The following is a 15,878-nucleotide window of genomic DNA, read 5'->3' as shown; positions in this document are numbered from 1 at the left end:
AGGCAGGGAGGCAAAACAGAAGACAATTTGAGTGAAGGGAAACAAGAAGACATGGTTAGGGTAAGATTGGCAAAAATGAGAGTGACTCAGTCTGTGATCAGAGGGGAGCTCCTGACTGTGCTGAGAACGAAGCTCTAAGATCAGATCCATGTGCTGTGTGGAGGAGCTGCGGTGGGAAGACAACGTGGAAATTCAGCTCCTAAATTATCCCTATAGCCAGAGCTATAGTCAGACTTATCAGGACTGGAACTCTTCTGTGCTTCAAATGTTTTAGAATGTTTTTATATGAATGAGTTGAATTTTTAAGAAAAAAACTATGTTAGCCTTTTTTTAATCGTCTGTGTCTTACGCTGAAGGAGGGAGGAAAAGTAATTATTTGGGCTAAAAACAAACTGTTCTCAGTATAACACAGAATTAGGCCTTATTCTCGAAATGGAAGGTTCATCATAACTCTTTCAATTAGAAAGGTGTCTGTTCCACATCTATTATAGAACTAAGTGCAAGAGAGAAAAGAATCCATATCTAAAACATGTAACTCATTACTCCACTCTACTATGGAGGCAGAAAATATAGACATTATTAAGGAAAACAACTGAAGAGATTTACTTAGAGGCCACTTGGTAAGACATGCTTTAAAATAAAACACGTTTGTGTATATAAAAATAGAGCTGACTCCATATTTTGATTTATGAAAAATAAATTTATTACATAACACCTTGTTTTTAACAATGTTCAATTTTTTTTAAATTCAGAATACTTGTGTCATTCATGTAAAATAGTTTGATACAGTACATTGTATGTTATAGGTTTTTTTTTTTCCTCAAAAATTCTAAGGCTCTCCTACACTTTCTCCTTTGCTGAAGTAAGGGCACCCTAAACAACGTGCGAACAAGTTTTAAAAAAGAAAATTAACTGAACAAAATTTTAATAGCACTACACCAACCAGCTTTAAAATCAGGACAAAATATCTGAATTGGATGCCGCACCTTTCAGAGGAAGTTATCATTCATGCTTTTTTCGTCTTAAAGCATGCTCACTAATCAGCAACACCAACAGGAAAAATAAAACACTGTCTATGACAATCATTTCAGTTTGTTTGCTGAACCAAACAGGTTTATATCAATGACAACATATTTAATTACTATCAAATAGCAGCTTTAATACCAGTCAAGTCATAGATTGAAAATAAAAACAAACTTATAAATTGGAAATTAATCTTTGGGAGTTTTGAAACCTTTCTGGAAAAACTATGTGGCTTTTATACTTTCAAAAAAACCCAAGCAATAGTCTTGGTCGAAAAACACTGATTAATGTAGAAAATGAATCAACCCACTGATAAGACACTAAAATGAAGGGTGTACCAAAATAATCTCATTTTGAGTCTTGATTATTCTGTTGAGTTAACATATACTGTGTATTTCAAGTACCAGTTAAACTTTTGTGTGTGTGTGTGTACTATTGGTCAGATAATGTTGTTACACTGAAAGAATTCACCACATACAACGACAAAATGCTCGCCCCTAGCACATTTCACAGCTTCAACTGCTACAGACTGTCACTGAAAAAAATGCATTGGTCAGTCTGAACCATGTCAAGTAAACTATGGAAGTAGCAAATCCACAACACAAACTGTGCTAGCACTTTCTTTCAAGTCTAACTCCAAAATAGGTACAACTTGGAAGCCACTACCCCGATCTGTGAAAAGTGGTGGAACTTGGCTACTGGACAGTTTGAGGATGTGGGTGTACAGTACATTCCCATGGCCCATCCCAGGTTCCCGCAGAGAGCTGCACCGTCAGAGTCCTGCAGCGCTAGCAACAGTGCATTGACAACAGTCCAGCGCAGCTCAGTACCGGTGTGTCTGATGTGAGTACTGTGGAGGCTGCTGGGAGGTAGTTGAGTATCCCATGCTGCTTTGTGGCTGTGATGTGCTTGGTCCAGGGTTGGGATAGGCAGCATGTGGATTGGAACGCTGGGGAAGAAGAAGGAAGGAGAAATGAGAGTCAGGTGTTTTTACAAGTTGGCTCTACCTCAAGCTAGCAAGGTGTAGGTTTGAAATGTCATTTATTTCAAGACAGTGAGAATTTAAAAGTCTTGTGCCATGTACTAGTTTTAGAATGAAAATGACAAAAACCCCAAATCTTTTAATACCAGTTTTCTTTAGGATGGTCAGAAGTAGTGCCAGTAAACAATACTAAGCTGAGTTTCATGACTCTGCTGTGCAGTTCTTTGTTTTTCTACAACAGTAATCCTCCCTTTAAGCTGTTTTGTAACTACCTGATAAGTAATAATTAATTCGGTTGAGATGTTTATACATGAACTTAATGATACATACCCTAAGAAATTCAAAGCTAACTTACATGCTAGTTTCTTCAACAGAAACCTCCCAACACACGTGTCACTAAAGGATAAAAATGAACAGGACAAGGAAAGGTACCGCAGAATCATTTGCTTTGGCATTAAATATTTTTATGCCCTTTAATGAATCTTATTTTCTGCTACAAATTACATACAAAATAGGTTTATAAAAAAATAGGTTTATAATTATAGAAATGTAAGAAGAATGTATTCTCAGTTCTAAAAAGAGCACAAAGGGAAAGAACAATGTGAGTATAAGAGTCCTGTGATTTTGGTCTGTTATATTGTTATCCCCATTCCTGCACCTCTCGCTCATATAAAGACAAATATGATAACTGATTTACCATAATTTATTACCTTCCTCTTTTAAAGTATATTCATATCATATAATTCTAAATTCTGCCAACTCTAGCAAAATAACATTTTAAGAAGAGTGGACACATGAAATTATAGTCAGAAATACTTTTTGGAATCACCTACAAAAACCAACCATAATGATAACATCAAGAAACAAAGAAGCAGAGCAATTTTTTGGTTTCAGAAGCAAAAGGCCGAGCACTGCTCTGCTTCATTCTAAGGATGCCATGACCTTAGTGTGCAAATACATTCTTGAGCCAAAAGGGATATACTCTTCCCATCTGGATAGGGAGAAAGAGATGCCAGAACAAACATCAACCTCCAGAGATGTCTGTCCTTGATTACCTTGTTTAGTTTCCTGGAAGAGACTTACTACCCAGGCAGACAAGAATTTCATGGTTTGGTAGACTGGACCTCTCCTTAACCAAAGCAAAGAGTTAAGATTTGACTCCTGATGGGTAGGAGCAAGCTCTGGGAACCTTACTAGTTCAGTAAGATCTTTTGTCTTTCAGTAGGTAAATAACTCTAAGTGGTCGAGTTTTCAGTGTCCTTTCCACACTGAGATCCGTAAGTTGGCAATATGGTTAGAATTAAGCAGGGAGGTATATGATTTTCCAAGTTGTCTTTCTGCAAAGAAACTGACAATACCACTTGATGGGATCCACAGGCAGGCAACAGAGCAGTCTTGGTTGTCAGATCTGAGCCTGTATCCTGGGTCTACCCCCAGCTCAACAGGTAAATATGTGATAGTTCTTTAACTTCTCTGAGCATCTCTGATATGACAATAACCCTTACTCACAGAGTTCCCATAATGATCAAAGGAAATAATTTAAGTTTCATGCTTAGTAAAAAAGCTGGCATAGTAAGCACCCAACAAACTCTTATTATTAGTTATCACCAGCACCACCACCACCACTTAGTAAATGCTTACTGCATACTATGAACACTACTAATAATTTTGATGATAATGAAAATAAAAATGATAAAAAGTGGTAACATCTGTTAAGCACTATGGCATGCTAGCCACTGTGCCTTAGCGTACGTCCTCTCATTTAATCCTTGCTACCACCTCACACTTGCCATCATCACTTCTACAAATGAGAAAACTGAGAACATCTGAATTACTTTACTCAAGGTTACCCAAAGTCAGTGGCTAGGCTGGGATCTGAAAGCCTGTGTTTTTTTTTTTTAAAGATGCTATTCATTTACTTGAGAGAGAGCAAGCAAGAGAGAACATGAGCAGAGGGGAGAGGGAGAAGAAGAAGCAGGCTCCTTGTTGAGCACAGAACCTGATATGGGCTCAATCCCAGGACCCTGGAATCATGACCTGAGCCAAAGGCAGAAGCTTAACAGACCAAGCCACCCAGATGCCCCTGAAAGCCTTAGATGTAGCTTTCTTAATCATTCTTAATCATTCTTGATATACTGTTGTTTCAAAACAATGCACAATACTGATTGAGCTCCTACTATATGTCAGGTGCTAGGACTTATCATGTCTATTCCTATAACAACTACAAGCAAGGCTTGGCTAGTCTCATTTCACAGGTGAAAAGGCCAGGAAATTTTATTTGTCCAAGGTCACACAGTTCATAAATGGCATAATTTAAGTTTGATCATTCCAGGTCTGTTTAGTTCAAAAGTCGGCCCCCTGTCCGGTACCACAGTCAGTACTCTGCTGTGCCAGTAACACTCACATCACTATATTTTCCTGGGGACATGAAGGTCAGCATTTTCTTAGGTCACAAACCCATCTACAAATACTGATATGGCCAGTCAATACACAATGAACTGGAAATACCTGATAGTCTGAGGTCATGATGAGTCCACCTGAGGTAGTGGTAGGAGGAACAACTCTCACTTTTTTCAATGGGGGTCCCTGTGTATGACTGCTGTCTTGATTCCCTGGGTGACCGGTTCCATTAGTATGGTTATTGCCCTGCTGCTGCTGCTGGTTCTTCTCAATTGGTTAAACAGAAAAATAAAGTTCAACTCAGAAGGAGAACCAAATACAAACAAGAAAATGTTACGGTAGATGGAATAAAACAAGCAGCAGCCAAATGTACTTTAATACTTACTTTGTCTCCTTTGTCATCGGGTTCTTCTTCTGTTAAAAATTCTCGTTTTGGGTAAGGGATTTGACAACCGGCAAAAACGCTGCTCACAACAAAAAAAGAAAATTTCTAGTATGCTACTCAGTATCTCAGATGCTTCATTTTAATCTTTTAAGATGGACTTTGTGTCCTTATTTGTAAAATGAGTACCCTTCATGCAACTGTGCCAAAATGAATCTTTTCTTCTAACCAGGGACATTGTAGCAGGCCATGGGAAGGTTTTTCATTGTGTGAAAATAATCAATAATCATCGAATATGACTCAACTTGCTTTTATCCCAGACTCACTCTTTTATTATTACAATCCAAATATAGATTCCAGTGGAAATGTCACTATTTGAACACAATTTTTTTTTTTTTTTTTTTACTCTCCCTTCTACACATAAGAGATGACATGGGGAACACAAATTTATTTGGGAATGGGATTTTGTAATTAAAACACAAAACTGTAACTGTAAGCAGTGGGCCATCTCAGTGAGTCTGAGTGAGCTACAGCATGCATAATTAACCTGTCACTGAATAATTGGGGCACGGCTGAAAATAAAGCTGGTAATGTTTCATAAAGCAAGACATGAACAGGAATGCCTTTTCACTGTAAAAGCCCTAAATGACACCTCAGTCACCATAGCTCATGTCACTAGGATTCCCCTAGGTCCCCATGTAACGCGAGTGGCAACTTGGAGTTGACAACTCAAACAAGCACACTCCAGAAAATTCTATCTTGCTGGTGAGTTAATAAACTGATCACTTACTCTGATGTAGGAAGTGGATCTTCTAAGAAATAGGGATCCTGCATAGCCTGTTCTGAGGTAATACGCTTTATTGGGTCCATAGTAAGTAACTTCTGAAGCTGAAATCATAAATCATAAAAACATTATTGTGTTACTTCTCATAGTTAATCCTTGGCCATATGTGGGATATACATGTTTTTTGATGAAACACTACAATTTGAAAGGTATTTATTCCCCCAAATTAACAAGAGAAAAACTGGATTATTACATTTAACATAGTAATTCACATTTAGTAATTCTAATAATCAAGATCTTACTTGGTTCTAAGAAGTAAACAAAACCTTTACCTTATTCTAAACCAATGATCTATACATTATGCAAATTGTTTTGTCCAATTTAGAACAAGACTAAACTCTTATATTTTCTATTCTTTTTCTATAAAGGGAAAAAAACTATTATAACACAAATAACAGACTAGTCACATGTGACTATTTAGATTTAAAACCAAATTAAACTTAAAAAAATCAATTTCTCAATCATATCAGGTACATCTCTAAAGCTCAAGAGCCACATGTGGCTAGGAGTTATCCTATTGCACAGCACAGATCATCAGAGAAAGCTCTCCTGGCCAATGTTATCCCCGTCTAAATAAATATGGTGCTTGATACAGAACTTGTGAAGTACAGAGGGGTTATGAATGGAGACTCGAAGAATACTACTTGGTTCAAGTCTTGACTTGACCTTTATTATCTGAGTGACTTTGGACAAGTTGCTTAATCTCTTTGCAACCTCATTTGTTAAATGGAGATTAAAAATAGTGCCAACTACCATAGGTTTGTTTTCAGAATTAAATGAGTTAATATATGGAAAGCAATTCTAAGGGTACCTGACACAAAGAAAGCACTATGTATTATTATTTTGCTACCTATAAAAATGTCACACTAATGTGTGAAAATTCAGTATTTTTTTGGTTAAAACATAGTTTATTTAAGACTTTATGAACAAAAATATTTGAGGTGATTTTTTATTTTATTTATTTATTTCAGAACATTTGATTTTAGTAGGGGATTTAAGAGCTAATCTAAATAGTGGTCTCTTAGTTTGTCCTCTTTGAGCTAACATGGTGATTTTCAGACTTCAGAGTACATCAAAATCGCCCCTGGAGCCCTTCTGAAACAGTCTGCTAGGCCCCACTCTCAGAACTCTGACTGGGATATCTGGGCAGGAGTCCGAGAAGCTGCCTTTCCACCAAGTACTATGGTGCTTGGACTAGGACCACTCTTGAACACTCACAGATGTGTTGAGACTCGATGGAAGAAGATACAATCAGAGGACAGAAGGACATGAAATATTTAAAAATACAGAAGAAATGCTGGGATGGTGAGATTTAAATTTAATTTTGATGATCTGATGTTTTAGTGGAAGCACTTTATTTTAGAGTTGAAAGGAAAAGCATGGATTTGCCATTTAAAATGCTCAACAGTTTTAATGGAGTTACATTAGAGCTTTCAGGTGGGCCCACACAAGAGAGGTAACCCCAGTAAAAAAGGAAATAAGCTGTGAGGGAATCTCTGGAATGTCAATATTGATGGTTGTGATCCCTTTAGACTACACTGAATAGCAGGTAAGTTGGGAGGAAGTAAGAGGAAGTCCCTTGAATTTTGACTTTCAGTCTACCACTATTATCGTTATTTTGTTAGAATAAATAAGTCCATAATTTTGAAGGATCTAACTTACTTTCCTATTTGGGTCCTGTTGTAAGCATACTAAAAGAATCCATTATTTGGATAATATATTGTGTGGTGATAAGGTAGGTTAGGCACTGCTTTTTAAGTTGTGATAAGATATGAAATATATGACATGATATAAAAATAAATAGAAGGTGTAGAAGCAGTAGACAGAGAAAAAAAGCAGAAAGAGAAGCAATGTTTGCAAGAGGCCTGGTACTGTAATAAAGGAAAATATAATACTTTCAAGGCAAAAAAAATTCCCATTTAATGAATTCATTTAAAAATACTGAGAATAAAGGATTAAAAGAATTTTAAACCAAATACAATACAACCAGCTCCCTGAAATTTCCCCATTGTATGTTATATAACTTTTTAAGAAAACATAAAACCAAAAATCATTTTTAACTGTTAAAATATAAAAGTGGAAATTTTATTGTAAACAAGTTTAAGTTGGCAACAGTTGAATATAATCTCATAAATTACAATAGTACATGGATTCATTTAGATTCTAGGTCAAACTATTTTTTCATTATACAGTAATAAATACTGAATCTCTCATATTCTTACAGAGAAAGCAAGTAACACACACCATCACTGACAGACTTCTAATACCCAAGCTTGTCAGAGTATCATAGGGGTTAAATATTTTATAAACAATCTTTCAAAGAGTTAAAATACAAAATAATCTGTAAAACCTATTTCTGAGTAATGGGATAGTTTTCTTTTAGATTCTTCTCTGAAATATTTGAAATTTTTAAATAACTGATGAAAACCAATAAATATAATTTTAAAAATATTCTTGACAGACATGGTACAATAACTATCTTCTAAAAATCAAATGACCAAACATTAGTCTGTTAAACCATGTTATGGGTTTGGAAAAACAAGTATTTTCATGCCTTTACTAATATGTACCAACAAGATGTCCACATTAAAGTACTCTAAGAGTGCTAAGTAACCATGTAAATTACCCAAAAAACCTCTGGTTAGCTAACCAGGGGAAAAAAAATTTATTATTGTTCTCTAAAGCTTACCAAGTGGAATGCTTTACTATCTGGTTTAACTTTATGTTTTTCCATATACTTGATAAGGCTGCAGTTGGTATACCTGAAAGAGAAATACTATGAAATATCTATATTAGATTTTGAAGTTAATTTTACATTGGCTGAAGGTTTTACAAACAATTATTTTAATCACAACCAATACAGAATATACATATTGAAAATGGAATAATCAGCATAGCATTATCAGTTTCATATTTCATTCAATATTCACACTAGTCACTTATGAATGGATGCCACTAAGTAAAGACAAGATAATTTAATATATAATGTATACTAAATAGCATTTTTTTTTTATATGACTGCTATTTCAACAATTCTCTTAAATAACATATGGGTTAGATGTTTAATTCAGCCTTACTAGGAAGTTTAAAATAAATGTAAAATTTTAAAAAATTTGTTATAGGCCTATAAACTATCCTCTCCCAATGTTCTGATCTTGCATTGTAAATAAACGAAACATTTCTTCTTCTCTATTACAACTTGCTTAAAATGACTACACAATTCAGGTGGGTGGGCAAGTAACTATTAGCAAGGCTGCTTATTCTAGTCTCTTACTGCTGTGATCCTTTCCACTGATGTTCACTTTCAGAAAGTAATAAATATGGAAAGTTTTTTTTCTCATATCCAAATCAGCTGCTAAAATCAGCTGTTTACCTTCTTTATATATCATTTAAACATCTTAAAAAAGAAAATATTTGTTAATAAATAAAATTATTTATTAGAATAAGCTTATATTCAGTATTCTCTTGAGTGTTCAACTTATATTGAATATTCCAGAAAAGCAAAAACCAACAAAGGATCTACTTTATTTCCAACTTACGTATTTCTTCTGAAATCTTTCATTAATGTTGAATGTTCAGGCATCTTTTTTATATCTTCCCAATCTTTATCTGTGAAATACATTGATAAAATTTTATGTTGTCTAAGTTCCTATTCTCAAGAATTTTAACAAAAGTTGCCTCAATTTTCATTACATGTCCTATATACTTTGAACCTCCAGGAAAACACAGACCTCAAATAAATAATTAACTATAGTAAGCATCGTATCTTGACCTATAAATACAATTCTGATCCCTGGTATAGCATTAGATCTCTATAAGTCTATCTTTTTAGTGCCTACTTTCTATGTAATTTACTATAAGTTACCACAATTTCTATAAGTAGAGAGAAATAAGTTATTAATAAGTATTTCTATTACTAAATAATTCTACTTTTGTTTGTAAAACCACTTTTTCCCCCTTTCCACCCAATTTCTTGGTTAAATCAACATCCAGTCTCTTCAAAGACAAATGTAGTATCTTTCCTCTCCATAGGTGTAAGTTGCCTTTTTTTTTTTTTTTTTAAACATGGCTCTCCTTACTTTCACTTTACTAAATATACTGCTTTACAACAGCAAGCAATGTAAGAAGCAAAAACTGGAATAGAACAGGGCAGGACAGAACTAGTATGTAAATAAGTCAGCTGGTGGCTTGGCTAGTTTCAGTAACATTAACAAAAACAGTCCCGGCTCCTTACATTAGGTAGAACATGTTTTCAGTTAGTCTTGCTGGCCTTAGAGTTGCTCATGCTAGATGGCTGCTTTTCTCCATTACTATCAATGGACTTGTACTGAAAGACTACCTGATGCAGTGGTACAACAACAGGTAGCTTAATTAACCACACCACTAGCCTTTAAATGGCCTTTAGAGGTTTGCCTTCGAATTACTTATACAAATATGTGCTACCTCTCCCCCAAAGATATCACACTGTAAAGTCAACTGAATATATACTTTAAACTCCTCGATGGGGCTTTCTCCTTAATTATTTCCATGCTCCAATTTCTCTATTTTGTCAATTTCTCAAGCTAGATTGAGCAATCTTTTACTTTTCCCTCAATTATATACTTCCTATTAAAAAAAAAAAGTCCCTATTTGTCCTTTATTCTCCATCTCATTTATCACTTTACACCTGGAGTACTGTTATGCAGGCAAACAGCTGGCTTCCCTGACTTCAGTTACCTCTCTTTAATTGATTTGTACCTACCATTACCATAGTAATCTAAAATATAACAAACCATGTCACTAGTTCTCAAGAACTTATCATGGATTCTCATTCTTCTGCACATTAAATCTAAACCCTACTGTCTGCTTTTCAAATTTCTTATAAGCTGAGCCTCCCCTAACTGTTGAACTACACATTAAGAATTATCCCTACAGAGGCCACCCCCTCTTCCATCCCCTTGTAAACCATGTTCCTTTCCCTCGGGCCTTAGAAATGGTGGACACATTCAGAAGTGGAAAGAAAAGGTCATTCTTCTCCATCTATTCAAACCATAGCTATTATTTAAACATTTCTATTTAGAGCAGTACAATATAAACTCCAAGAAGGCAAGAATCATGCCTGTTATATCAACATTATTTTATGCATAACACAGTGCCTGGCACATGATGGCAGGTCCTCAAATATTCAGTGAACAAATAAAATTCTCATCACAATAAAGTAGTCTTCACAGACCCATTGACCAATTCTGCAGAAAGGTAGTATCTGTGTTAACACTCCTATAAGGGAATATGAAATTATAACTCCCAAGTATTTCTGTATTAGTCTAGAGTTATTCTGACCCGAGAATAATTCCTAGTAAGAAACAATTTCTAATAAATACCTGGCTAGCCATTTTCATTATTCTAGACTTCTGGGGAGAGTTTTGGTGACTGATGAACTACCATGCTATGGCATAACAAGGGACGGGGATATAGTTGGAGAGGTCTAACGCCTGTGATGAGACACCTAAATAACTTTCTCCCTGCTGCCAATCAGTACAGGCAAGGTGGCTGTTCTAACAGAACACTTAAAAGAATGTTCTTAGCAGCAAGGGTTATAGGATAAAAAATTCTATTATTCAATATAATGTGATTCTGTACAGTGCCCTAAATATAAAAAATGTTCAAAATTTGTATTCAAATCCCAAATATTGGCATTGTTATATGTGTTGCCAGACAGAAATACGTACTACTGAATTTTATTTAGTTTCCTTTTGTAAGAATTAAAGGCACCTTTTAATACAGAGATCGTAAATATTTTATCATTTCAAATATTAAACAAAACAAAACAAAAAATAAAATGAAACAAAAATATACTCCTCAAATTCAGAAAACCCATAAATATCTTTATGTTAATATGTGAACTCTATAAATTTTGCTATTCCTAAGGATCTTTGGTTAATGCAAGTCATAAATATAAAGAATTGAGTAAGAGTAGCTTCCATCAGCTAAAGATATACACCTTTCCAATGAAGATATCTAGGTTCAAACAACAGTGATTTAAAAACAAAAACAAAAACATAATGTGTACCTGCAGGAAATCCCATTACATTGAATATTCTGTCCAGCTGGTCATGGTGATAAGGATTACTAGTTTTGATGTCCTCTTGTCGACAGTGAAATATTGGTTCTGACGTTAGTAGTTCTGCAAATATACACCCTATAGCCCAAATATCTTTAAAAAAAAAAAGAAAAAAAAAAAGAAAAGAAAAAAAAAGGAAAGGAAAAAAGAAAAAGAAAGGAGGAAAATAAAGTGGTTCTTTCCAAAAGAAAATGCATTTTTATCTTGGTGGGGAGTGTTTTTTCTTTCTTTTCTTTTCCTAATAAGTCATATTAATTTCTAAAGCAATTATAATTAAAATATCATGGAATATTATTTGTAAATATATATTCCCACCCAACCGACCCCAATTTTTCATTCCCTATTACATCTCCATTATACCCAGTGGCTTCATTCCAAGTTCAAATCAAATTTATTAGCTAAATTTTTGGCAATTTTTAAATGCTTCAAACATACCTTATCTATGCAATACACGCAAAGTTGCATATGGAGCATAGGAACCACAAACAAACAAAATTAAACAAAAAATAAAACCAAAACAGAAAACCCAAATAGCCTTTGAAATTGGGCATACTTGCCAAAAACAATCAGCACCAATTTTTTAAGGTAGAAATATTTTTTCTTTAGTTTATGTACATGCTAATTTGTGAAGTCTAATAATTATCCCCTCATGCTAGCACTAATTAGCAAGGTGTTATACCAATAGGAGAAAGACAATGCCTCACTTAATCAAACTGCATTTCTACTTGAACAGTTTTTCCTTCAACGTATTTCTTTATGATACGATAGTGTCAGGTTTTGCAATTTAATAAGGACAAGAAAACAGGGAGCAAAATCCTACCTTAAGACAGGTGGAAAGGGTACAAATTCACTAGACTTACTTATAAAAAGCCAGGCAAATGGATTCCTCTGTAGTACAACAAACTGCTTTCATTCACTTTAAGATTTAAGCTAATTTTCATTCATATTAAACTTTTACTCAATAGAACTGTTATTAACAGAGGAAAGATCTACATGCCACTTTAGAATTTAAAACTGAAATTACTCAGTTTCTACTTTAACAAAGTCCTAAACGAACAAAGTTAACTTCTCTACACTAAGTACAATGGTGTGCACACAGCAGAGATTCAATGAGTGTGAGTGTGTTTTGACTGATCTAACCAAAACCTGTGGTAAATACAAATAACTATAGAGGGAAAAATAAAAACCACTATTTTACTAAGGCGAATTACCCAGGTCTGTTAATAACTGTCACATACATAGAAAATGAGAAAAAAATGTTAATTTATAAAATAACTCAGAATTCCTAAACTCTAAAATTAGAATATAGATCTTTAATGTAAAATTATCACATTTCTATTTAATACTAACAAGTCAGTAATCTTTTTAGTAAGATTAAACACCCTGACCACAAGCAAGTGATTTTTAAAAAGGACACTGTGTTTGCATCAGTTTTCTCCCACATCAGAGAACCAAGTTAGCCAATACCATCATATGGAAAAGTATCAAGAGATACAAGCCAAACTATTTTGTTTTTAGTAACAGAAAAATTATTTTGTGATTATTCTTTTTACATATGTACCCCATATGATAACTTGACTTATGATAATCTTACTTAAAAGGTAAGCTAAGGAGCATCACAAAGAGAGCCTATGGGTCAGTTTGCATGTTTAAAACTCTACTCCTAGCACCCAAAAGACACCATAACAACACATTCTGGTTAGCTACGAAAAATTCTAAAGAAAACTATGTAAAGGCAGATGAAACATAAGTGGTGTAACTATCCTTAGAGCGATATTGCTTCTAAAATAAAAGGTCAGATAATAGGAAGAAATTAGTTTATTAAACCTTGCTTATTAACCTTGCCCTCATAACCTCTTTCTCTGCATATTTTTTATTATCTCTTACTTTTAGCAATCTCATCATCCTTCCTTTCTTCAAAATCCTGATCCAGACATTAATCAGGAAGTTAAGTTAGCTAAGCAGGCTATTATTTCAGACAAATTTTTAAATCTGTGTACATAAGTCTCTCTTTCCTATCTTGCCTATTTTTTTCCAGAATGTGCCAATTTCATGGTAAAGTCCTTCCTTGTTCACCTGCCTACCTCCTTCAGGAAAAGACTTTCCAAAATAAAAATACATAAATCTCATCTATTTCTCAAAATCTGGGATGCTTTGTGTAGCTATTGAGCTAACTAGGCAAAGTAGACAGCAATTAGCATGCTATGTAGATCCAAATTTGGCGGGGGGTAGAGCTTGATATTTTATAGTATACTTCCCACTTAATAGAATGCCACATAATTAGTGGGCATTCAGTTATTTGAGAACAAACATCTGAGTTTAAAAGTCCATAAAACTTTAAAACTGCTTTAGTGATGATTAACTAAAAACTGAAACTCCTCTTTCAGCCTCTATGAAGTCAACCAAACAAAACCCCAAAACACTCAAAACTGAATTAAACTTTGTTACTGGGAGTACAATGTTTACTAGCCTATTATTGACTCTCTTTGGCTTAATTATTTGGCTTGCAGTTTTGTACAAGTGAATAAAAAACCGCAGCACTAAAATCTGTTTGTAATAGAGGGTAGGAACATTTTTCTCCTATGCTCTTTCCGCTGCTTCTTAGTAGCCTCAGTTTATCATAATCCACTAAACTCCACTAGCAGATTTCACTCTTCTAAATGATGCTATTAAAATCAACTACTGAACAAGTAATCTGTGCATTCAACTACAAAGGTTCTTCTATCAGCCACTCAAACTACACAACTATCTGACAAGTAAGTAAAAATGCTAAGCAAGTTCTTGATAAGCAGCTTTCACTGTGGCTGGGGAACTTTAATGCACCCTCAGGCTACTTACATAAGTAATACGCAGAATGGGATTGTGTGGGAGAGACTGGATTTAAGGAAGAAGTTTCATTTTTATTCCTTTATTCTGTTTTTAAATATTTATATTAAAAATGGTTTATGTACAATTTTTCTCTCAAAAAAAGAAGTGATTTAAAAGATATTTTTGACATTTTTGACAAATGTCTTCATAAAAGAAAAGTGCTTTCAAGACATTTTTGAGCCAATGTCTTCATAAGAGAAAATGCTTTCCAAGATTGCTCTTGGCCAAGTCAGGTGTACATGGGGTGGGGATCACCACTGCAGAGGGTCTGATTGGTTTCAATCTGCACCCTAGTGTCCTCTGTAATCTCTCTACCTCAGAAGCAGTTGTTTTTCCAAGGTCACAGAACTTTTGAAGTTAAAGGGGATCTAAGAGATGACTGAAGCTAAATTCTCACTTTCAAAAAATGAGGCTAAAGAACTAAATGGTTTGCATGAGGGTGAGCATGCGTGTGTGCACACACCCTGAGTGATAGAGCTAGGGCTATAAATCAGATTAATTTGTGTACATTTCAGTTTCTCTTAAGTTTTAAAAAGTTTACCTAATAGTTATCCAATAAATTTTGATGAGGAAGAGGAAGAGAGGAAAAATATGAAGAAAGGGCTTCTCTTTTCCAAATTACAAAGCCATTTGAACAAGGGGATCTACTAAATTGCTGCTAGTTTAGCTTTGTGAGAAAGAGCCCCACATCAAAAATGCCACACTGCAGATTGTCCTAGTGAATAACAAGTTATAGGAATTTCAATATTCAAAATATAAGTTTCTTTAGAAAAAGATAAACAGTCACAAGCTTCTAAGATGGCAAATTTTTTACTTAATTTAAATCAATTCAAAGTCTCAAGTTTTCAAGTTAATAACAGCTAAGATTAAGCAATCACTTCCTTATCTTTGTAGTCTGTTAATATGTCTTATCAAAAGTAACAATGCTTTTAAATACTCACTTTTTTTTAAAATTTTTATTTATGATAGTCACACAGAGAGAGAGAGAGAGGCAGAGACATAGGCAGAGGGAGAAGCAGGCTCCATGCACTGGGAGCCCGACGTGGGATTCGATCCCAGGTCTCCGGGATCGCGCCCTGGGCCAAAGGCAGGCGCTAAACCGCTGCGCCACCCAGGGATCCCTTAGATACTCACTTTTAAGTGGAAAAAATAGTTATACATCGTATTAGTTTATATGCTAAAGACTTAAAATACTTTTTTTAAGATTTTATTTATTTATTCATGAGAGACACACACAGAGAGAGGCAGAGACACAGGCAGAGGGAGAAGCACGCTCCAT

The 15,878-nt window shown here is 34.6% G+C and overlaps 1 protein-coding gene across 5 annotated transcripts in view; it reads right to left on the bottom strand.

Moving 5' to 3' along the window:
* Window positions 1-679: 679 nt before the first annotated feature.
* The window catches only part of CDK8 (cyclin dependent kinase 8), a 111,555-nt gene continuing 96,356 nt past the window's right edge, over window positions 680-15,878 (bottom strand). For 3 of the 5 annotated variants that reach the window (XM_025996687.2, XM_072719848.1, XM_072719847.1), the window contains 7 exons: window positions 11,681-11,824; window positions 9,171-9,240; window positions 8,321-8,393; window positions 5,578-5,675; window positions 4,791-4,869; window positions 4,514-4,672; window positions 680-1,972 (listed from right to left, as the gene is read on the bottom strand). In XM_025996687.2, the coding sequence (XP_025852472.1) occupies window positions 1,847-1,972; window positions 4,514-4,672; window positions 4,791-4,869; window positions 5,578-5,675; window positions 8,321-8,393; window positions 9,171-9,240; window positions 11,681-11,824 (749 nt within the window). In that variant the 3' untranslated portion in view covers window positions 680-1,846. The remainder of the gene's footprint in view (window positions 1,973-4,513; window positions 4,673-4,790; window positions 4,870-5,577; window positions 5,676-8,320; window positions 8,394-9,170; window positions 9,241-11,680; window positions 11,825-15,878) is intronic. The other 2 variants (XM_025996688.2, XM_072719846.1) reach the window with 2 other exon arrangements.

The sequence above is a fragment of the Vulpes vulpes genome, chromosome 9 (assembly GCF_048418805.1).
Source record: "Vulpes vulpes isolate BD-2025 chromosome 9, VulVul3, whole genome shotgun sequence".
NCBI lineage: Eukaryota > Metazoa > Chordata > Mammalia > Carnivora > Canidae > Vulpes > Vulpes vulpes.
Note: the sequence above shows the minus strand (reverse complement) of the source record. Positions and strands in the feature narration are given on the sequence as shown.